Source organism: Colletotrichum chrysophilum, assembly GCF_026319265.1.
Source record: "Colletotrichum chrysophilum strain AFK26 chromosome Unknown scaffold_184, whole genome shotgun sequence".
Lineage (NCBI taxonomy): Eukaryota > Fungi > Ascomycota > Sordariomycetes > Glomerellales > Glomerellaceae > Colletotrichum > Colletotrichum chrysophilum.
In genome coordinates this window covers 1-22,254 of record NW_026517471.1, presented here as the reverse complement: position 1 = coordinate 22,254, position 22,254 = coordinate 1, and the positions used below count along the sequence as shown (strand labels likewise).

The 22,254-nt window shown below is 52.9% G+C and overlaps 5 protein-coding genes across 5 annotated transcripts; 4 read left to right on the top strand and 1 right to left on the bottom strand.

The window, feature by feature from the left end:
• Positions 1 to 4,762: 4,762 nt before the first annotated feature.
• Positions 4,763 to 7,333, top strand: COL26b_012638 (uncharacterized protein; the record flags this gene model as incomplete). Its single annotated transcript, XM_053185277.1, has 2 exons — positions 4,763 to 5,048; positions 5,130 to 7,333. The coding sequence occupies 2 exons, from the start codon at positions 4,763 to 4,765 to the stop codon at positions 7,331 to 7,333; spliced, it is 2,490 nt and encodes an 829-aa protein (XP_053030765.1).
• A 913-nt stretch (positions 7,334 to 8,246) lies between these two features.
• On the top strand, positions 8,247 to 8,733 carry COL26b_012637 (uncharacterized protein; the record flags this gene model as incomplete). Its single annotated transcript, XM_053185276.1, has 2 exons — positions 8,247 to 8,594; positions 8,716 to 8,733. 2 exons carry the CDS (start codon positions 8,247 to 8,249, stop codon positions 8,731 to 8,733), a joined length of 366 nt encoding a protein of 121 aa, XP_053030764.1.
• A 1,425-nt stretch (positions 8,734 to 10,158) lies between these two features.
• Positions 10,159 to 11,471, bottom strand: COL26b_012636 (uncharacterized protein; the record flags this gene model as incomplete). The annotated part of the gene is made up of 4 exons (XM_053185275.1): positions 10,159 to 10,327; positions 10,382 to 10,499; positions 10,561 to 11,111; positions 11,326 to 11,471. 4 exons carry the CDS (start codon positions 11,469 to 11,471, stop codon positions 10,159 to 10,161), a joined length of 984 nt encoding a protein of 327 aa, XP_053030763.1.
• Positions 11,472 to 14,836: 3,365 nt separating this feature from the next.
• COL26b_012635 (uncharacterized protein) lies at positions 14,837 to 15,547 on the top strand (the record flags this gene model as incomplete). Its single annotated transcript, XM_053185274.1, has 2 exons — positions 14,837 to 15,008; positions 15,102 to 15,547. The coding sequence occupies 2 exons, from the start codon at positions 14,837 to 14,839 to the stop codon at positions 15,545 to 15,547; spliced, it is 618 nt and encodes a 205-aa protein (XP_053030762.1).
• A 759-nt stretch (positions 15,548 to 16,306) lies between these two features.
• Positions 16,307 to 17,614, top strand: COL26b_012634 (uncharacterized protein; the record flags this gene model as incomplete). Its single annotated transcript, XM_053185273.1, has 2 exons — positions 16,307 to 16,433; positions 16,692 to 17,614. The coding sequence occupies 2 exons, from the start codon at positions 16,307 to 16,309 to the stop codon at positions 17,612 to 17,614; spliced, it is 1,050 nt and encodes a 349-aa protein (XP_053030761.1).
• Positions 17,615 to 22,254: the final 4,640 nt, after the last annotated feature.

Here is a 22,254-nt window from a genome sequence, read left to right as displayed (position 1 = left end):
CCGTCCCTCCCCGTCGGTGAATATTCGCAGGGCCCTCTCGTGCGTCAATCATTGGGCGCAGGGACCTGATCACAAGAACATTCCATCCCGTCTGGAGGACCTACCCACGTCTTTCGTCCCTCCCTCCACCATTTGACCACAACCCTTACGCTCCTCCGCCCGGCAGTCCCGATTGATCGAATTCTGACTGCGAACCCTCTGCCAAAACCCAGACTGTTGGAGCCTACTGTGCTACCCCCACCGCGTCGCCGACGATTCAAGCAATGTTTTCAGTATGAAGATCAGAAGATGCTTCCCGAACCAACATTGAGCTTCACGCTCCCCAGCCTCCATGACGACACTGTTCTCGACTGCCGAGTCTACCATTGCCAAGCTTTGAGCCCTTCCGCCTCGAATACGTCACCATGGAGACGGCACGCTGCGATCATGGCCCATCCGTACGCGCCTTTGGGAGGATGCTACGACGACCCGATTGTTGACATCGTCGCGGGCACTCTGCTACGCCACGGGTTTCTGGTTGGAACCTTCAATTTCAGGTCAGAGATGCCGCACTGGTTTTTGGGAGACCTTTGAGGAAAACAAAGTGTTGCTGACAGAATCTCGGAACAGAGGTGCCTCGGGCTCGGCAGGGCGCACTTCATGGACGGCGAAGCCGGAACGCAGCGACTACATGTCGTTTATCGGGTTTATGGTCTACTACATGCACTTCCTCGATCCGTTCGGTCCTCGCATATCACGGTCGCCGTCAACAGCCCGAGCCCCTTCGCCCCCGGATGCGCCGCCAGGGTCGTCTACATCGGATCAGCCGGTTCTCCTCCTCGGCGGTTACTCGTACGGCGCGATGATTACGACACAGATACCGCCAATTGCAAATATTCTTGCACAGTTCAAGGCACCTGCTGTCGGTTCGGCGGCCGCCGATATACGACTACGAGCCCAGCATCTGGCTGAACAGCAGAATGTCATCTTGGCCAGCGCCAGGGCGGCCCAGTCTACGTCGCCACGTAAGAAATATCTAGGCATGCGGGTCGGCGGGGATGAGGATACCCAGCGCAAAAGCCACGATTCGAGGAGGTCGTTTTCCATGGATGCGGAGGACAAGATCCGACGAGGTGTGAACGAGCTGCTAGCCAAAACAAAACGACACCACCATCACCTCCACCACAGGGGCGGCGACGTTGTTCCCGAGGAAAAAGAGGACGCCGCCCCAGTTGCTGCCTCCGAGCAGCAGAATACCCCTCTCGTGTTAGATAAGGTTGGGGGTTTGACGCAGGTGCGACCGGCGTACCTGCTCGTGTCCCCACTGCAAGGAGTGATCACTCACCTGGCGACGATGTCGTTTCTTCCCACGTCTGCAGGACGAGGACTGTTTGCGAAAGCTTCGACAAGATCCCGGGAGCAGGGGGCGCCAACTTATACTTCTGACCACCGGCAGCTGAGCGAAACCAAGTTGGTAGAAAACCAGACGCTGGCATTGTTCGGCGACAAAGACGGTTTCGTGCCCGTGGCCAAGCTTAGAAACTGGGTAGAAAGATTAGAGAGCGTTGAACGCTCACGATTTCATGGCGAAGAAGTCGCGACGGCGGGCCACTTTTGGACAGAGGGAAAGGTAGCGTCAGTCCTTCGTGACAAGGTCGCCGAGTTCGCTGCTCTCCTCGTACAGCAGGAGAGCGTGGACACATCAACAGGCGTGCCTTGGGGGGGCGCTGTTGGCTCATAATGCACGATACGGTCCGAGTCAAGCAAGATGAGTCTGAGAATCTGCTGATGTGCACGCTGCCGAAGACACCGGAGCTGCCACCGAAGACAAGATCGGCGTTAGAGAGCATTCAGGTCGGAAAAGGTTACGGATTAGAGTCGGGAAAGGATAATAATGACGTACAATATTGTAACGTGCTCCAGAGTCTAGTGAACACTCTGTTCGATGACACGGTACTTAGGCGTGCAACACTCGTCAAGCCGAGTCAGGCGCCGCTGGCATTGAGGAGAAGCAAGAGGAAACGGAGACGGGAGCACCATGCTTGGGGATAATTCCGGATCTAGATTTTTCGATGGGGCTTGGTGGCAGGGAAATAACGTGCGCCCGCAAGCAGGATTACACACTGTAGGTTAATCAGGGCCCAGGAAAAAAAGTCACCCAAGGATCAGTAGTTAGAGAATGAATTGCATGAGACACTCCAGTGGGCATTTTATGAGCGTCTGATTCATGAGGCAGGGAAGTCAAGCTTAAGTTGCAGCCATCCAGACGTAGTTGGTCGCGTTGGAGCTGGTCGAGACCTGAGCCTAGCGGATGGGCTTTGGAGACTTCAAACAACGGCGGGCAAAGGTTGAAAGGGGTGTGACAGGCAGGCCGTTGGAAGCGCGGTCTCCGCAACGACAAAGACGTCCAGTGGTAGCCAGACAGACCGACGCTCGCAACTTGCGCATAGTATGTGTAGGTATTGACCTCCAAAATGGGAAGAGGCAGGTGACCGACTGAGCTGATGCTCAAGATTAGGTAAAAAGTGGAAGATTGGATGGAGAGCGGAGAGTTCGCCGAACGGCCCTATCCTGGCTTGTGACATCCGAGACGGTGAGACGGTTGGTTGGCCGCCTGGCTGCCTGTTGGTGGTCGAGCTTTAGGACGAGCAGCATCAAGATGTAGTCTATTTTCAGAGAGTGCAGCAGTGGGGATGACAACTGAAGCTGTCTCAGCAAGTTCTCCAGCGGTTCATAACCGGCTGAGATATAGCACTTGTCCAAGACACGGCGTCATGTGGCTCCCCGGCGGGACGGTTGGGGCGGAGTGTGAGTGAATTCGTGTGGGTGGTAGGTGGTGGGTGAGAGAATGAATGTGAAGTCTTCCCCGTCTTCTCCAAAGTCGTTGGTGTGTCTAGGTGGGTGGGTGTGGTGCGGCAGACATTGATTGGACAACGGTTAATGGCAACGATGCATTGCGCTCGCTGTAAGATGGTCTCAGCCCCCCCTCTCGAAGCGGAGGACGCAGAGCTGCGTTGCTGCCCCAGGATTCCCAGAATCTGGGGGGGTCATCTGGCCTGGTTGGGGCTCCCCTTTCCCCCGCCTCCTATTCGCCCTTCGTCCTCTGGCAGGTTCGGTCCAGTGTCCAGACTGGTAGATCAGCGCGGTGCTTATGCTTGTGTATGTGTTGGGTGAGGTAAGGTAAGGTGCCTTAAGGTAGGTAATTGACGAGAAAAGGGCCAATCGGTTGCTGTCGAGTTGCCCATTACGTCTGCTGTGACACGGTGACACTGGCACGTGGGGTCCTGATCGCTACGTACCCCGCCTCTGGCCAACACACAGCGAACCTAAGTCTTTCCGTTGTGCCTCCGCGGAATGGAAAACAGGAATCGAAAAAGCCCATGTCTGCCCTGCACACGTTGTACGTACCTTGATGTCTGTTCCTCCTGATGCCTGCCTTTCTGCTGCTCCTGTGCCTTTACGTTAGATGCTCGCTTTCCAGGTCGCCTGCGTACTTTCCGCGACGATCGCGTGTTCAATAAGGTACCTTAAGGTACCTAGGTAACTTACCAAGGGCAGATACAGTTCACCCGCGCTACCACATCCACCCGCATCGAGGGGGACTCAGCGCATTCGGGGTCCCTGTGGAGGATTTCGTGGAGGTTTCTGTGGGGGAAGACGCTTGGGGTGGACTGGACGGCCCCACTGTTGTATCTTGCATTGCACCGGATTCACATTCCATCCACCCACCCACCCACCCACCCACCAACTCTCTGGCGGTCACAGTCCCCGTCTGGGGGCCCCTGCAGGTGTCATCACCATACCCCATCGTCGCTGTCCTTCCTTGGCCTTCGCTCTCCACCAACATTTCCGTCTCTCGCTGACGATATTCTTCGAGCCCGTCTTCATCTTCTCCTCCTCTGGCCCTCCGCCGCTGAACAGAAGTCCTACAGTATTTACAGAATTGACGACCTACGCAACATCTTTCTCCCTTCGAACCTCTGTCTTTCTCTCTCTCTCTCTCTCACACATCTCTCTCGGTGTTCCCTCGTACCGCCGTCTCTCGTCCGCCGCACTGCGAATCCCGTCCGTCGAGTCCGTCGCTTCATCTCGTCCCCTCTGCTCCAACCGCCTCCGCTCCTCTGCCAACCATCGTCCGCCTTTTGCGCCCGCCTGTTCTTCCTTTCCCCTTCTCGGCCGACGCTCTCTCCCTCATAGGGCAGGCTGATTTGCTCCGCAATCCCGCCCCAACCTTCGCTCCAAGTACACCCCGTCGTACTCTGTACCCGTTTGTCCGGTCATCTGCTCCCCAGAGATCTGCGTCCTTCCCATGTCTAGTCTGTTCTGACATGATCTGACTGTCCCTTCGACTCGACACGCCAAAACACTCTCTTGTTCGCTACCTCCTTCCTAGAACTGCATCACCGACACGTCTTGGACGCCCTGACGACACCTCCTACCCGTCTGTCCTTCTTTACGCCAACCACACCGCAGACCGACCCCATCTATTTGCGTCCCCTCCTCCACCGTCGGCTCTTCTTCCGTCACCTCCCCCAACTCCAAGGCACACCAAGCCGCACGCCGTCGCGACATTACACCGACGCGGGCATGCTCTGACCGCCCCGCTCCAAACAACCGCTCTAAAGCACATGTCAGAAGCCCGCTGCACCGATACGCTGCCAGGCTGTGATGCGATACGGACGGCAACAGGGCTGCCTTTCGTCCGCCAGCTTTTGTCTTTCTCGAAGCTCCTTCTAGCCCAACCGAATCCCTCTCCTCTCGTCGACTTGCTTTCCCCGTTACCATGAACGACGTTCTCATCAACCCCGTGCACCCTCTCCCGGCCATAAGGGTCAAATCCTCATCATCAGGCCCTACAGCCTCGCTCAAAACCGGCAGGTCCTCGTCGATTAAGAAACAGCCGCAGTCGCCGCCCCGAAATGCCGCCATCGATTCCATATCCCGCGCCATCAGAGGCGCCAACAACCTTGTTCTGTCCTTGCGGGATGGTCTGTCCGAGCTCGAGCGGGAGAACAAGAGGAAACAGGAAGAGAGGAAGCAGATATTGTCTCTCCGCATGAAGAATGCAAGTACTGCCGACGCGACCACTGCGGAAACACCAAGAGGCCCTGCCCTTACTAACCCTCTTGTCTAGGCCGAATCTCGCAAAGAATGGCAGGAAGCCGCCGAGGAACTTGATATACTCGAAGAGAACGACGTGTGGAAGGTGGACCCCTACGATGGCGACTACTACCCCGAGTTGATCGAGGCACGACTGAAAGAGCTCGACGATGCCCGAACAAATTGCGATACACGAGCCATGATGCACCTCGTTCGCACAGCATTGTGCAGAGACCTCGGTGGCATGGGGAATGTTGATCTATACAGACACTCCTACGTCGGCACCAAGAATCTCATCGAGCGCTATGTCGACTCGGCCATCCAGACCATTGACGCTCTCGTTGAAAAGAGCCAATACGCGTTACCCGAGGGCATGGGCCAGAGAGACATCTTGGAGAGCGTCCTGTTCGCTCGCCAAAGCTTTGGCCGAAGCGCGTTGCTGTTGAGCGGCGGAGGAACCCTGGGTATGTCCCATATAGGTGTTTTAAAGGCGCTCTTCGAGGTCAAGCTGCTGCCGCGCATCATATCGGGTGCCTCAGCTGGCTCCATCGTGTCTGCCGTCATCTGCACCCGAACCGACGAGGAGATTCCTCGTCTTGTTAGGGAATTCCCGTACGGTGACCTTGCCGTCTTCGATGCCGAGGAGAACCCTGATGGAGTCTTTGACCATATGCGACGATTGCTCACCGAGGGGAGTTGGTCCGACATCAAGCACTTGACTCGTGTGATGCGCGGTTTGGTGGGAGACCTCACGTTCCAAGAAGCTTACAACCGCACACGGCGAGTCCTCAATATTTGCGTATCCACCGAGTCCATGTACGAACTACCTCGCTTACTCAACTACATCACCGCTCCCAACGTCATGATTTGGTCGGCGGTGGCCGCTTCTTGCTCGGTGCCATTGGTCTTCAGCGCGGCTCCGTTGCTAGTCAAGAATCCTGATACCGGCGAGCATATGCCCTGGAATCCGACGCCACAGAGATGGATTGATGGCTCCGTCGACAACGACCTACCCATGACGAGGCTTGCGGAAATGTTCAATGTGAATCATTTCATCGTCTCGCAAGTCAACCCGCATGTCGTGCCCTTCTTGGCGCGTGATGACCAACTCGACCCTGATGATACCTCAGCGCGTAGAACCAGTCTCTCGCCCAGCAAACAGGAGCTTGATTGGGTATACACTCTGACGGCTCTGGCCAAGGATGAAGCGTTGCATCGCCTGCACTTTCTGGCCGAGATTGGCGTCTTTCCAACACTAGTCACGAAGCTTAAGAGTATTCTCAGCCAGAAATATTCTGGCGACATCAACATTCTACCGGAAATCAGTATCCACGACATACCAAAGATCCTTAGCAACCCAAGCCCCGATTTCATGTTACGGGCTTGCTTGATGGGCGAACGCGCAACGTGGCCGAAACTAAGTCGGATTCGTGACCGCTGCGCCATCGAACTCGCACTGGATCGAGCTGTTCATCGTCTACGCGCTCGTGTTGTGTTCTCTGACAGCCAAGTCGACTTGCGTCGACTCACCACTGGCATTGTCTTGCCGCCACCGTGGCCGAAGTCGACAGGGGGTGCGAAGATTGCACCATCCGGAACCCCAGCCCTTACTCTGGATACAGAGATCGTCAAGAACCGTCAGCGCCGATGCTCGGGCAGCAGTGTACAGCTCATGGCTCACCACCGACGCTTGATGGAGAACGTGCTCACTGATGAAGAGACAGAGGAAGAGGAGCGTCTAGAAATGCGGGCAAGACACGGTCACGGAAGCACGTCACCTGTCCTTGTTCGCAAGCCTCGTCTCAAGAGAGCAGCTAAGAGCCATTTCAATGTTTCTTTGGCACGGGGACCTCAGACTAGTCCCATAAACCCGGCTTATCTTGAGGCCGTCGAATTTGACTTTGGAAAACCCGTGACGCCTCCTTTGCACCGGTCACGACACTCAGAGGGGTCATTGGCACACAGCGCCAGCTTGGCCATGACACCAGCCAATGACGTAGACCCTCTCGCTCCGGGGTCGAGAGGCGAGGCGACATCCCACACCGAGCTAGAAACATCAGACTTGCATTCCTCCGACGGGGATGTCGAGTCTCATACCGAAATGTCGGACCCAGAGCCATACAGCGATAGTCACTGGCTCCGCGAAGGGTCCGGTGAAATAGACCCAGCCCTCAAGGAAGGCAAAGACTTGCCCGAGATTAGCAGCCGTGAAGTCATCGCGGTGAACGATTCTGTGGGAGGACTTTGGGATTGACTCGTAGACGGGAGGGTGAGCTCCTCGGACGAGGAAAATAAGACGGAGAAGGGAAATGAACTTGCCAATCCAGCGGCCAATCATACGAAAGATGAAGACGATGTTTTGCGGTCCAATTGGATGAGCTGGGACTAGCCATCGTAGTCATTGAAGAGGCATTGCATGGGCGGTTGCATCATAAAGGGAGCTCGGTTTAGGCTTTGGTCTTTGAAGTCCACACATGATAACATTAGCATCGTTGGGAGTTTGGTGCAGCATCTGCGGTACACAGCATTGTAGAGGTAGGCGGCTGGAGACGTGTCAAACGAGCCATCCTGTCGCATAGATGATTATTTGGAATTCAAACCACTTCAAACCGTACATATGCGTAGTTGTCTCTACCGGCAGCCATCATTGTTCTCATAACACAACGGGTGTGTCGCAAGCGAATGTTGTGTATTTACTTCAATCAGGAGCATCTTCATCCGACGCAGGGCGATACCTGCTGTTGTGTGTCGACCATGTCTCCGGATGATCTCCATTCAGATACGTGGCGGCGGCTAAACCATGGGATCCAGATTGAAGTCCAGAAAGAGCCAGTCAATCAAGGTCCAGAACACTGACTACGACCTCTGTAGATTAAAAGCTGGAAGGCAAATTTGGTTCGTCGCTGCCGGGGTAATTTGCTGGATATATCTGCCCAATTAACCAACACCACCTCGCCAGCTACCACCATATTAAACGGTCCAGACCCTCTTCCTTGCTGGAAGACCGCAGCCATAGCGACCCAGATTTGGCTGCCTCCCGAGACTATGATTCGTGCCATCATAAGCTCCGTGGATGTATAAGAGGAGCTGCCTTCCCCCCATCGACTTGCGCACATCGTAAGTTGCCTCTAGCGACACACCCGTCGACATCGAGCCTTCCAGCAACAATGCTAAAGATGATCCTACTTCCGCTACTCCTATCTTTGGCAGCTGCCGCTGCCTCCGCTGCCCGAATCAGATCCCTCACGCACAGCGGCCCTGGCTGTCCCCAAGATGCCCGAGTGACATGGTCCGGCGACCTCAGCGACCTGACGATCACGCTGCCCGACTTTGGCGAGTCTCTTGCGGCTGGCCAGATGACGAGCTGCCAGGTTCACTTGCTCGTCGACCAGGGTGAGTCCGGGAAGTCGCTGGTGCTGCAGGACGTTGTCGTCCGCGGCGGGCTCTACTTGAGCCCCAACTCCAAGGTTGACTTTTACACGACGGCATACTGGAGCGAGACAGCGTCTGATACGGTAAGTCGTGTTATCATCGCATGCTGGGATAATCTCTCTCAAGATTCTGATATATCGGTTTTCAAGGTAACGAAGCAGACGAGCACGTCCTCGGGGTCCAGCGCTGTTGTTCGGAATGTAGCTATCGCTCAGCGCCTAGGGTCATCGTCGCCTTGCGTTGGTAGCAATGGTTATGTGGGCATTCTGAATGTTATTTTCCGGATCATCGCGCAGGAAGGCGGTAGAGTGGTGTTTGGTAGGGAGCGCGTTTCCTCAACGTCGCCTGTGACAGAGGCGCTTTCCTTTGCCTGGCAGAGCTGCTAAATCAAGCTAGTATGGTATTGGTTTGATAACTTGGCGGGACTTTGGAAAGGAAACAAGCAATACCATCCGCGCTTTTTCATCCTATTGAAGACCAGGTGTCGTCCTATTGGTTGCGGTTCAGTAACAGGTTCATGTAAGTCGTCGTGGCACTAGCCCTGTTCTCGATTCACGACATCGCGGCTGGAACTGTCGATGCTCTGCGACTGAAAGATATTGTCGTGCGGGTGTCCTGCGAAAGTCATAGACTTGATGGAGGCGAACACGTGACAACCCAGCTTGGCATGCCTTGAGAAATCTCTCGATATACTGGAATCTCCAAATGCTACACTTATCATTATGAGATCTATTTGTATTCTTATCGTCTCATTTATCATTAAATATATCGTTAATAAACCTATCATCAGCGAGACCATCTTAGACTAACCATTCCCTGTCTAAACATTCCCAAAATGAGCTTCCTCTGGCCTAGCAGTTCCCGGCCGAAAATATCCCGTCCGAACATTTCCTAGCCAAACATCTCGTAGCTCAACATTCCCTCGTCGTCGTCGTCATCGCCGCCGCTGCCGTCGTCCTCGTTGTCGCTATTACCACATGTATCTTTGTTGCTGGTGTCATCGTTGTTGCTGTTATTGTCGTTGCCGCTGCTGGTGTTATTATTATGACTTCTACTTCACAGCAAATATAGCCGCGCAGGCATAGGAAAATCAGCTGGTCTCTTGATTTGGGTACCCGAAGAGCTAACCAAAAGTCAGCTGCGGCTATTTGCAGCTCACTTTGAACAAGGCTAGTGCCTGGTATCACGATAGAACGTGGCTAAGAGAATTGTATCAAAGCAGTCTCTGTAGTATGCCTAACGGTGTCTACGTTACCTATGCTCGCACACGAGGCGCTTGGTACATTTGAACTACGTCTGAGACCGCATTTACCTTCCTGTCCTTTGAAGCATGGTTCAGATAGGATACGTAATCTTTCTTATTCGAAAAGTCAGTTCTTCTGACGCCACCTCGCTGAGTAACGCATCGCACGAATGTAGAGGCTGAAGACCTGGCTGTCTGATGATGAACCACATAAAAAATACAGGCTGATCACCGCAGATCATTTCTAGTCAGCTGATCATCGAAACTGAGAGAACAAACATGTTTGGGCAAGTCTGATCCAAGGTGCTTCTCAATTCAATCATCTGTCGTGAACGCATATAGTGGTTCCATACGAAGCAAGCATCCGAAAATTCAGTTCGGCGCCGTATTTCACACCCGCCATCTCAGTTTCCACCGGTTTTCTCGAAGGAGATCACAGCGTACTGGAAGGTCCCGTTCGCGTAACCTCGCCTCATCGCGCGGAATGATTGCAGAAAGGCGATGCCGTCGCGGCCCTGGCTGAAGGCGAAAGCCCACAGAGAGGGGTTCTGGATGAGAGACCACGTAATATCCCTGAAGCATATGTTAGCGACCACAAGCCAAAGTGTAACACGGGCGGGTCTTTACCAGGTTCTTGCGACGTCTTTGCTAATGTCTTTGGGCCCATCAAGTAGATTGAGTCCGCCTTTCTTCGCCAGGTCGACATATCCCTGCTGCGTGCACATGGGTGGGAGTAGCATGCCGTCTGTGAGAATTTGGTTAGCTTGAATCGGACCAAGAGCTGTGTGTGTAGGGCACGTCCTCACCCTCAATTGGCTTGATGTCATTGTTGAAATCTGTCTCGATCAGGTTCTCGGCCTTGAACCAGTCCGCCAACGCCAGTTTGCCGCCAGGTCTCAGAACTTTAAAAGTGTTCTCGAAGAAAAGCGCCTTGTTGGGGAAATGGCTGAGAGCCTCACTGATCCAGACGGCGTCGAATGAGCCCCCCTGCCCAGCAAAAAAGTCACCCATCTTCTCTGCGTCAAGCTCGATGAAGCGCACCTTGCCTCGACCAAGCTTGATGAAGCCATCGACGTCGGACTCCACCTCGTTCTTTTCTTGGTCTTTTGCCGCCTCAGCCTTGGTGAGTCGGTTTGCGATCTCGACTTGCTTGGTCGAGATGGTGATGCCGGTCACGGTGCACCCCAACGTCGAGGCAAGGTATCGGGATGTGCCGCCGATTCCGCACCCGACATCCAGAACTGTGCTGTTGTCGCCTACTTTGGAGATTCTGAGGAGCAGCTGGATGAGGTTGACCTGAGCTTCCTCTTTGGTCTGAGAATCGTTCTCCCAGTAGCCGTGGTGGATGTGCTCGCCCCTGCAAACAGGCAATGTTAGATAGTGTTCAACTTGAAAGTCATGTGTTGCTTCCTAGAGTCGCTAAGGAAAGCTGCTATGCCACCCGGGTGTCGGGCTGTGGAGCGGACTTGTGTTCGGACGAGAGGATGAACTCTCCAATTGCCAGGTATTCTGCATCCCAGGCCAATACCAAGCACATCCTTCAGAATAGTTTCGCACGGAGGAAAGCGTACCAGAGGCTCAGATAATAATCACTCGCAAGATCATAGTGCAGCTTGATCCTGTCCTTCAAGGCCTGCATTGTGGAGTGAGCCAAGCCGAGCGGGGTGTCATATTGCTGGCTGAGCGGCGTGGTAGAGCTGTCTATCGCGGCGGCCATGTTGGAGACAGAGGCCGAATGGGTGTTAAATAGTAAAGGGTTTGGGTTATGTATGAGTTCAATGGCTCACTTGCGACGACGATTCAGAAATAAGTGATTTCAGCGACTGATCCAAATGACGGAGCGGATGAATAGCTGGGAGCTTCGGGAGCTTGGGTGCTGGGTGACGGGCCATTGGTCGTCCCGCGTCCCGCGGCCCGGCCTCGGTAAAGGTACTTGACTAGCCATACTACTTCGTCTCTTGAGGATGTACTCGGTTTAGGTAATTGAGGTGTGAGGACGTGACCTTACCTTACTCAACACGTTGGGTAAGGGGAGTAGCAGAGAGACGTCAGGTTTCCGTTGGGAAACTCTGGAAGCTAAAACGCCCAACTGCATGAGGCAGGTGCACGTCCCCTCGTCCGTTGCTGCGCACAGATCAAGACACTGGACTTATCTAATCATTGCTTATGTCATTGGCGTATGCATCGGGCAAGCCACAGCACCAGCCGCAGCACTCACTAGCCACTTCTCAAAGCTTCGTCACGCTGGGCCAAGCCTTCCCTAAAAATAGCCGGCAAGTTCACCCGATCCCCAAGACCCAAGCCGGCCAACGCCGCCGCCGTGGGCAGCCCCAGCCACTCAGCACAGCGTCGGCTCATGTCGCATGGTGGCAGTGCAGGCCAGTGCCGGACGCCGGGGTGGGGCCGTTCATCTGCCAAACCTTTTCTTCGTAAGGCGACAGCAGCGTCAGTGCAGCGCACTCTGGTCGCCAGCAAGGAAAAAAAAGGGGCCCGGGGAGAAACAGGGGCTGATTACGGGGGGGGAATGCAGCCCAGCCTCAGCCCAGCCCGCGTCCGCCGCGTAATGCTTGTTTACGTATTTTTGCGTGTGCATTGCTTTGACGATCGCTTGTTTTAAAAGTCATTCGGTCCCTCCAGAAGAACTTGCTGACGACCTGTCTTTTTTCCTGTTTGCTCTCATTCAGCACTTGGCCTGCCAACCGCTGCTACTCGGTCGCTACAACACTCGTTCTCGCGCACACACCTACGCTCGCTTTCTCACCAATCCGCCGAATCATGGCGCCAGTCAACCCAACGACGGCGCGACAAACGCTTGCTCGCGCCAGTAATGTCGCTAATATGGTATGGAAAAGGGCAGCCATATTCGCTGCGCCAGAAGTCGCGCGCGCGACCCATCATGCATTGGCTCGCCGTGACTTGAGTGTCAACTCAACTCAGGGTGTCACCCTTGGTGTTATCGCAGCATACGTCGTCGCCATCGCCATTCTTTGGAACGTTCCGTATCTTCGAAATATTCTTTGGCCTTTTAAGATGCTCACGGTAGCGTTTCACGAGTTTGGCCACGCCATCACCGCGTGTTGTACCGGCGGTCGTGTTGTATCAATCACACTGGATCCTAATGAGTAGGTATCATCAAAAGCTTCATCATGAAAACATTGTTTTACTGACAAAAATATCAGAGGGGGAGCCACATTGATGAAGGGGTTCGTTTTATTTCATTTCTCATGAATTTTGCGATGCTGGCGATGTAATTTATGCTGTTGTTGCTGAAACTACGATCAACCATGACCTGAATCGACGGCGGGGCCTGAACGGACACGCTGCTTTCTTCATTCGAACGGTCCGCTGACTATTTTCATTCAGAGGTGTTCAAGCTATTACTTTGCCGGCTGGTTATCTCGGTTCGTCGCTCATCGGAGGTCTGCTCATCTTTTGCGGCTTCAACATCAACGCATCCAAGATCGCGTCCATGGTCCTCGGAGTCTGTTTCCTACTCACACTTTGGTGGGGAAAACGAGACTGGCTCACTATTCTGACGGTTCTTCTCGCTGTCGGGCTGCTTGTTGCTGCATGGTTCATTTCTCATGCCCAAGCTTTAAGATTCGTTGTTGTGGGTAGTGCCCGACCCAGACCAAACTTCCCAAAAGCTAACGCGGCAGCAGCTCTTCCTCGGAGTAATGTCCGCTCTTTACTCTGCTTGGGATATCTGTGACGACCTCATCATGCGAAAAGTAAACAGCTCGGATGCAAGCGTTTTTGCCCAGCGATACGGCGGTTCATCTCGATGCTGGGGCCTTATCTGGGTCTTCATCAGTCTCTGCTTCATGGCAATCGCCATTGTAGCCGGCATTGCTGCCTTCCCTCAGAGCTTCTCTGAACAGGAGAGCGACTCGCAGAAGTTTTTGCCCACCTAAATCGGTTCGATGCACAAAGGTGCCATATCACAATGAAAAGGAGTAGAGGCTCATGGGGCTTCTACGAGCAAGCAATGATTTTCGCGACTCCGATCGGGTCTCAGAAATTACCGGTTCCGTCTGTAGAAGGCCTCCCACATTCCGGACTCCGAGACCTATCGCCGAGGTCCGGGCGGAGACAGATACTGACGACCCGCCAGGGCCACCGTGGACAACGAGCCACGGCCGGCGGAGACTCTAAATTACAGAGGAAGAACAACTCAGGCTGAGAGTCGACGACGGCGAGGAGGAGGAGGACGATGACGACGGTGACGATGACGATGAAGATGACGACAACAGCGAAGACCGCTCATGACTCGGCCATTGGAAACAGCGGAGCGCTGGGAAAAGACGGAAGACTCGAGAACCAGACTATGATGAGACAAACATCAACGATGAAGCTCTTTCAGGAAACGGTTTCGATACGTATTTCAACACAGCAAAGTGGTTTGTTGTTATACAGCGGAAATCCAGAGATTTGCTGTCCAGGATTAATAGCAGTTGTAATGCACAGTTCAGCATAACGCCATTATACAAAGGAACTGCGCACCGCAATCGACCTATTGTCATCTCTTTCACAGTTTGATGTCGCGTGATAGTTTCACATGAAACTAAATAATAGTGTGGCCAAGTGAACAATGACAGATGAAGAATCGGAGACGGAATACAAGCGACTGGAGAATTAGACACTGGAGAAGGCAACCAAGAATGGCGAACGAAACCAGTCGCTGGCTGGATTAAAACGGATCTCAACGCCACTAGGAACACTCGGCCTCGTTCGAGAAAGAGCATTGTATCTTCATGTTGACACTTGGGTGGTTACCTGGAACACGTGTGGCAGGGAACTCGGCACCAGAAGCACAAAGAAGGAGCGGCTGAGAACGTTGACGAAGAGAGCCCGCTCTTTCCCCCATTCTCGAAGGCAGGCACCTTCCCAGTCAGGTAACTCGTTCTTTCTCTCTCTATCGTTGCCCCCGTCTGGCAACTTCCCGACTTGTCGCTCAAACGCACAGAACTCGACTGGACGTCGGATATCACTACTACTTCTTCTGAACCTCAATTGGCTCAACGCTTTGCTCCTTCCCAAAGAAACCCACTCGCACCTGATTAGTCGCGCTTGGCTCACACGATGTCTCGCCAGAAGCAACATGGCAAAATCCAGCCCCACGACCCGGGCAAGAAGGTCAGGCTCCGGGCCAAGAAGGTTCCTAAACCTGGAAAGCCTCACCGATCGACACCCCATGCGCGTCCTGCGCCGGCTCCTCGAACTCCCGCTCGAGTGTTTCGTCCTGTGCGGAAGAGTAAGACAGCTGCTCGCTATCATTCTACTGACGGCGGTACGCCTGTTCACATCTTTTCTGGGCAACAACGGCTGACGTGATCTTCGAATTCAGATAGCTCTGACGGATCATACGCTTCCACCAACAATGACAACGACTTACCCAACTCCTCGTCAGACGACTCGGTAGTTGCGCTCGATGTCGATGATGACGAGGTTGCCAGTATCCAGTCCCAGACAGACCGTTACAATACTACATCTTCGCGTCAGACCACCGCCCAGATACGCCCCCGATCCTCCGCATTCGATCGCCCAACAGCAACGACTAGTCCATTCAGACCTACTGCAGCAACCCAAGTCCGCCTGCAAATTCCAGCCATTCACCGAAACGAGAAGATCACGACTACCTCGAGCCGCGACTATGCCGCTGTGACATTCCTGGTTCGGAATGGCCCGGTAAACGACTTGCTCATTGAACGCGGCAAAAGGCTGCTGCAGGAGTTGTTTTCTGGCTGCGACGTTGATCCTACAACCACGAGCATGGTCAGCCTCGACGATTGATCAAGACCCGGCGAACCATTCGGACGGATAGTTTGGATCATGAATCGCCCAGATGTATGAAGGATATCTTTTGGGGAGACAGCGATGACACGAAGCATCAAACTTTTGGAACTTTTGTACTTGGTTTATTGGCAGCGAGCGTCTAATTTCAGGGATGGGTCGGGATCTCTGCTTCGCTGTGCTATTATATCGTATCGAAAGGTTCTCTGGGCAATAGAACGGAATCTTGATGGTTACCCATATTCTGGTCTCCCTGGAATATTGATCATTCGCGCTTCCCGTCAGCATATGACCAAGGTGCGTTGAATGACAATCTCGCTGTCAAAGAACGTAGCTGAAGACGAAATGTGAACATGGTGCTTACTATCCTTGTCTTTGCCGTCGTCGTCTCTATTGTGATGATTGCCTCTACTCAGGATTCCATGACCATACTCAGCAGAATGGGCAGGTGGCCACTTCCAGAAAGTACTCGGGTCTGTGTGGGGCCTTCCTGCCTTAAACCTTGGCCGACAGTCAGCTTTATTTTCACCGTTCCTTCCCCAACACAGAACCTCCTCAACTTCAGGCTTGGTTCAACTTCTACCGAACTGAAGTCTCCTCTTTGGGCAATCATCTCCAAAAGGGCTTCCATCAATTTGGATCTCCCCATCGCAAGTGTCCTTCCTCACCACCGTCCTCCTTCTCGTCAACAGTCTGGATCTCTCATTGCAGCCTCTGACGCATATTCTTCCACGACTACGCTGACCAGCAAGCCTCGCCATGTCTGTGGTCATCATCGTTTTTGATCATCGCCGCCGCCTCATCGGACTTCCCAACTCGTATGAGTCGCTCATCCAGAAGGCGCGTACGGAGTTCAATCTAGGAGATGCCGACTTGCTTGTGCACAGTTCATTCAACCCTTCCTGGACGAAGAGGTCGAGCTTGATCCTACTGCCTACCACGCCATCCCCGACAAAAGCATCCTTTTCTTCTCCAAGTTGCACTCACAGACTACTGCGGACCCCGAGCCAAAGAGAAAGCGGACGAAGACTGGGAAAGCCTCTCAGCCGACCTCAAGCTTCGTCGTTCACGTCAAAACATGTAACTATGTCTTCCTTCCCCACCCGATGTCTTGGTTCGTCGCAAGCTTACGTAGATTCTTTAGTGACTGGCGAGACCATCACGATAGACACCAAAGCCTCAGCTTCGGTTGCGGAGCTCAAAAATCTACTCTATGAAAGTGAGGGCGTGCCTCCCGGAGGCCAACGACTCATCTTTCAGGGAAAGCAAATGACGGTTGTTCGGACTTTGGCCTCCTACTCAGTCAAGAACAACGACTTGATTCATTTCGTTCTGGCATATCGGGGGGCCAAGCCTGCCATTTACCTCATGTCTCCGGCAAAGCTCTCCGCCGTCACCGTAGACGTCACCCTCACAAAGCACTGGGAATTCTCTATTCTCTATCCAATCGTCGAGCCCACCATCCTTTCTGGCAAATCCAGCGCCAAGTGGCAAGTCTCTGTAAGCCCGGATGGCACGCTCGAGACTTTGGAAGCTTCAGGGCCGAACTTGGAGTGCAGCTACCTCCTTTGGGAAGCCAAGGCCGTCGCAGGCGATAGCATCGCTCCGGAACTTTTATTCAACTTTCCTTTCAACCCTCAGCGCCCTCTCCTTTGCTTTAAGGGACCAACCGCGCTCATCTTGTCTTTCGACGACTTTCTGCCTTACCTCGAGAAGGTCCTGCAGACCCTGACATTGACACCAGCCATGCGCACCGAGTTAATTGTGTACTGGTTGCCCAAGTTCATGAAAATCCGCGACAGGGGTCAAGATATTGCGTTCGACTTCGTGCCCCAATCAGACTTCCAGAAGGTTGCTCATTTGGAGATCGAGCCCCGACCTGACACGGTTGCTCGCGTCTTTCTCATCTTCCGTGGAGCATTCAAACAAACTCACGGACAGAAAACTCTGGCGGAACTAGAGGCCATTGATTGGTCTGCTAGAATCGGTATTGATGTGGCAGGAATGAAAGATACAAGCACTTTTCGGGCTCTGGAATGGGGTGGAATGGAAGTCATCACGGTTTAGATGGTTAAGCTCTGCTCTATCACGATGGATTTCCGGTCATGGGCCAGCATGTGCTTATCTTAACATATCACGAAGCAAATCTCTGATACTTCAAACGTACTTTGGACCGTGTCCTCTCGAACCCTTTGTCGCCACTCAGCAACTCATGTCCATCCACGCTCTTCAATGCGCTTGGGCCTGTGACTAGCCAAGGACGACGGTTTGCTGTGGATGTTCGGCGGGCCTCCTTCCCCTTTACCTTCCGCTCGAATCTTTGTGGTCTCGTTAATGACGGATTCGAGTTCGGAAGGCCCGTGGCGTGTACGAAGGCATTGTCGCTTAGAAACTGTAGGATGCAGACCAATGATCTTTCCATTTCGGAGAACATGCACGGCGGCATCCAACCCGGCCTTCGTGGCCTTTGGTTTCTTGCTGACGTCGGGCGACCGTGTAGATCTGTCGATAGTTGTTGAGAAGCCACGATGAGGCGCTTGTGGCATGGCAGTAGCAGCTTCTATGCGTTCCAGGGTGTGCTCGGAGCGCAAGACGCGGCTTGGGGTGGTATCGGACTTGGCGACAGCGATGTTCTTAGTTGGAGCTGCAGAGCTGGATCTCCTTGTTGGCTTTTCTCCCCGACTGACGATCCGTCCACCTTCGCAACCCGGACTCTTTCGATTGCCTCTCTCGTAGGTTGGAACTAATTCTTTCGTGCCTCAATTTCCTGCATGCCTGTCATTGCAAATTCTGCCGATATCTGCTGCCGATCAGGACATACGTTGATTGTGAACTCGCGTAGGTTCAACGAGTCGCAGAAATTGAGATAGATTCGGACGGGGGAATTATTCTTTTCGTAGCGGACTGCTGGAATTCTCATTGTTTGGCCTTCGCGAGGATGATGGCAGAGAAGGTGACCTCGCCGGTTTAGGGAATCTTGTCGGCCATGTTGGAAATCGGAACAGAAAGGCGTATTTGCGCCGGAGCAAATGCGAGGATGCTCATTGAAAACAACACTTCGCATTAGTAAGATGTGAAACAGATGTCAAACAATTTTCAGCAGTGTTGCTAGCTTTCCCAAGACGTAGGAGGCCCCCTTGCGGACTTTTCAGAGCGTCAGGAAGGTGGTGGGGGAATCTGGTCCTGCCCAAAGGAAAAAGAGGGCCGGGTGCGGTGTTGCTGGACCTGCTTCCAAGCCCAGGCCGTGCTGCTCTCTGAACTGCGTCTTGTTAATACTAATCAATGAAAAATATCTGAAAAAAGCGAACAAGCGAGAAAATCAGTGGTATACTGGTTGGATGGGTGAAACTTGGAGGAGCCGGTAAGACTGCGTATTCTATCTCCGTTTATTCGGCGATGTTGAAAAGAACTAACCTGGATCATTCAACCAACGACAGGATGTGCCCATATCTGCCGAAGATATTGCAGAAAATTCACCTACAAAAGCATCCTCCGCTTAGAAAGGCCGAGCAAACTAAGAGTTGAAGCGATCGCCGGAAAGGTATTCCCGTCCGCCTGCATGAAACGATCCTCAAGAGCAACACATATCTAACAACGGCAGGTAACATGGACACAATTTCCCGCCAGTTCATCCAGAAATGGCGCTGCATTCCCACCAACCAACGCATCAGCGACGCCGCACTTTCTGCGCATATTGGAAAGCGCATCGGCAGGTCGTCATCTGTCGAATTATGCGAGGATCTTGAGAACGCCAGGTGGGCTCGACACATGCGACGCAAGTATGGCCCACGAGCTGAAGCCGCAGGTCTCACCGACGATCTCTACGCGGCCACCTCCTACAATGATTTCACCGCCCCCGAAAACTATCGTGGTTTTCTCGAAATCTTGAGATCCCAGCTGAATGGCCCTAGAATGAATGCGAACGACATGGTTAAATGGGGAAAGGTGGCCCGGGAATGGATCGAGAGAGTGATAAATTATCTTCTCAAGATCAAGGAAGGCAGATTCGTTGTGGAGGAACACGAACGGGATGTCTACCTGATGGAGGCGGGTGGAAAAGACGTTGCAGACTTGCTTTGAAACAGGGGCTTTGCTGTTACTGTTATCCAAAGGATGAGGTTCTATTGACTAAAATCCATTATGCCGGCCCCTGTCATGCTCATCGTTCAGGTCATGGTCTCTTCTATTGTCATCTTCATCGCCCTATCCGCCTGGATCGAAAAGCTCTTGAAATTGGAGTCTAAATATCGAAGATTGTCCACAACCTAAGATCAATCTTGAAGGCGGCAAAAAGAAAAGGGATCAGAAGAACAGCAAAGTCCTCAGTTTAAAGACACACTAGAACAGAGCTCACTCTCAACCTGAGGACTTGGGAGATGTTATAAGTATTCCATTGCTGACCAAATAAAAGGTTACGATTCAGTTTCATCTCCTAGGTATTTGGGACCGTCTGCTTAGACTTGATCTGAACGAACAATGTCGCCACCGTGACCTTTTACCACCAACCATCATCAATATGTATCACAGTTTTCTTGGCACCACATAGACTAGTCATACGTGCAGCCATCAGTGGCTGTACTTGCCATGGTATATGTGCGGCCGGAACCCTCCTGGTCCTCCAGGTGGCGTTTTTCAGATGGATTGATCTTCGTCTTGTGCCAAAACTGGGACCTCAAAAGCTGGACAGCACGTTTCGCATTGTCGGCTGTGAGCAGAGGAACCGTCCCAGGTTTGCGTTGATGGATGGCACGTACAAAAGCACCGCACAAATTCTGATCCGAATGTTCATACCAAAGCCAAGGCAATGGTATGAGCGGTTGGTGACGCAGCCATAGTTTGGTTGACAGTGCCAACTGAGCCAGAACTGTCCTGCATGTACTCGAGGAATCTTGCCATCGAATGGGTAGCCAATCATTTTGGCCCCAATGGGCAGTCAGAAACCATTCAAGTTGGGCTTTGGTGGCTTGTTTGATGTTGAGGTCTAGCGTTGGCTCCTGTGGGTGGCAGTGGATGATTTCGGTGTGTGTAAAGTAATCGCCAAGACCGTTGCCACCGCTGGCATAGCTGGATGGACTACACGATGCCCCTTGTTCCTGACGATCTCCCTGGACAGCTTCATTTGAATTCAAGACCGTATCCCACCATGAGGGACTCGAAAGGCTGCTTTTCTCATGGTAATCGTAGTAATCATGTGCCGAGCTCGACATATTTCGGGGTAATGAACGTTGACATTGACTAGTAAAATCTGGGGCTTTCTACTGAAGAGGGTCCGAAGGCTATATCGGTACGTTGGTGACGATGTGGGCTGAGTCTCGGGTGTGTTGGGGAGCGAGTGAAGGCGTAAAGAATAAAACGCTTGTTGAAAGCTACGGGTGAGAGGCGAGGTTTTATGAAGACCAAACGAGAACATTTGGAAATCCTCGTATTGATAAGATGCACCAATGCGAGCCCGAGTTATCGAGCGAAAATGGGCCACCTGCGATGTAAGATGAAAACGAGGCTCTGGCATTGACTTCATTGGTCGATTTGTTGTCTCTTCCTCCCTGTTCAAGCGGCAACGTAGCTGAACAGAAGAAGTCAACATGTCGTGCGTAACTGGACAGAACTCAAGACGAAAGAGTCTCTTTTCTCGCTTGGTTGAACGCGCCTATTTCGGAGGCATCATGTCTTACAGCATTAGACCTATCGGATCCAGCTCCGCGAGCTAACTTTTCAACCAGTCAAATGGCGACTTAGTCACTCCTGCAGAACGAGGGACTATAGATGAGAATGTGTGTGTTTTAATATGACGAAGTGGGAAGGTTCGGCGATGGAGACCAAGTGAAGACGGCCTGCTCGCTACTTTCGGCGAGAACAAAAGATCGGCCAAAATAAGCAACTTTCCACTACCCTACCAAAGGACTGGGAGGAACCCGCCGGAGGGAATGGATGAGGTTACACAACATGCCACACTCACACACAAACCACCCTTGCGGGTGGTGCTTGGCTGTCGCGCTGTCCGGTAATAATCGATGGCGAGGCTTGAGACACACCGCTGAGACCTCCAACTCCCTCTTCGCTATCTATCCTGCACTGAGACACCTGATCCGCCAAAAGAACGCCAGTAACCAGTGCGTGTTGCCTTGGTTCAAAGCATAAGTAGGTGCAGCAAACTACTACCAGCTATTTCCGGCTTATATACAGCCTGCCGTGGTAGTAATCTTATGCCTGCCGGACCTGCGAGCTGATTACCTTGTAATTCTCATCACCTTGGGATGTTTTGACGAGAGACAGCCAAGACTTCAAGTCTGGCTATTCATATGGTGACGCGTCATCAACACAATTTTACTCGTCCAAATTGTAACAGCAGTGGTATTTCCAGCACCGATGGATATGCTTGACCAAAGACAAAGCAACGCCCCAACCCTTACTATATTGGCTGTTGCCTATACGAAGCCATTCTAGCTGGTCACGGGTCTCGATAACCCTCATCATCGGGGCAGCCGTCACTTAAAAAGCTATGAGCTGAGGCTGGTAACAGGTAAATATGTTCGCCAACTACTAGCTACACTTCTCTCCCCTGAGCTTGGGCGGCGAAATTCGGACTCTGCAACCTCCTCGTGGTGCCGCCTGGGAACATATCTTTTCTAAAGGTAGAGCCAGTGCAGAGACGTTACGGCGCGCAAGTGCAAGTGGTGGCGGGCGCTGCGCACGAAGTTTTTCTGGTG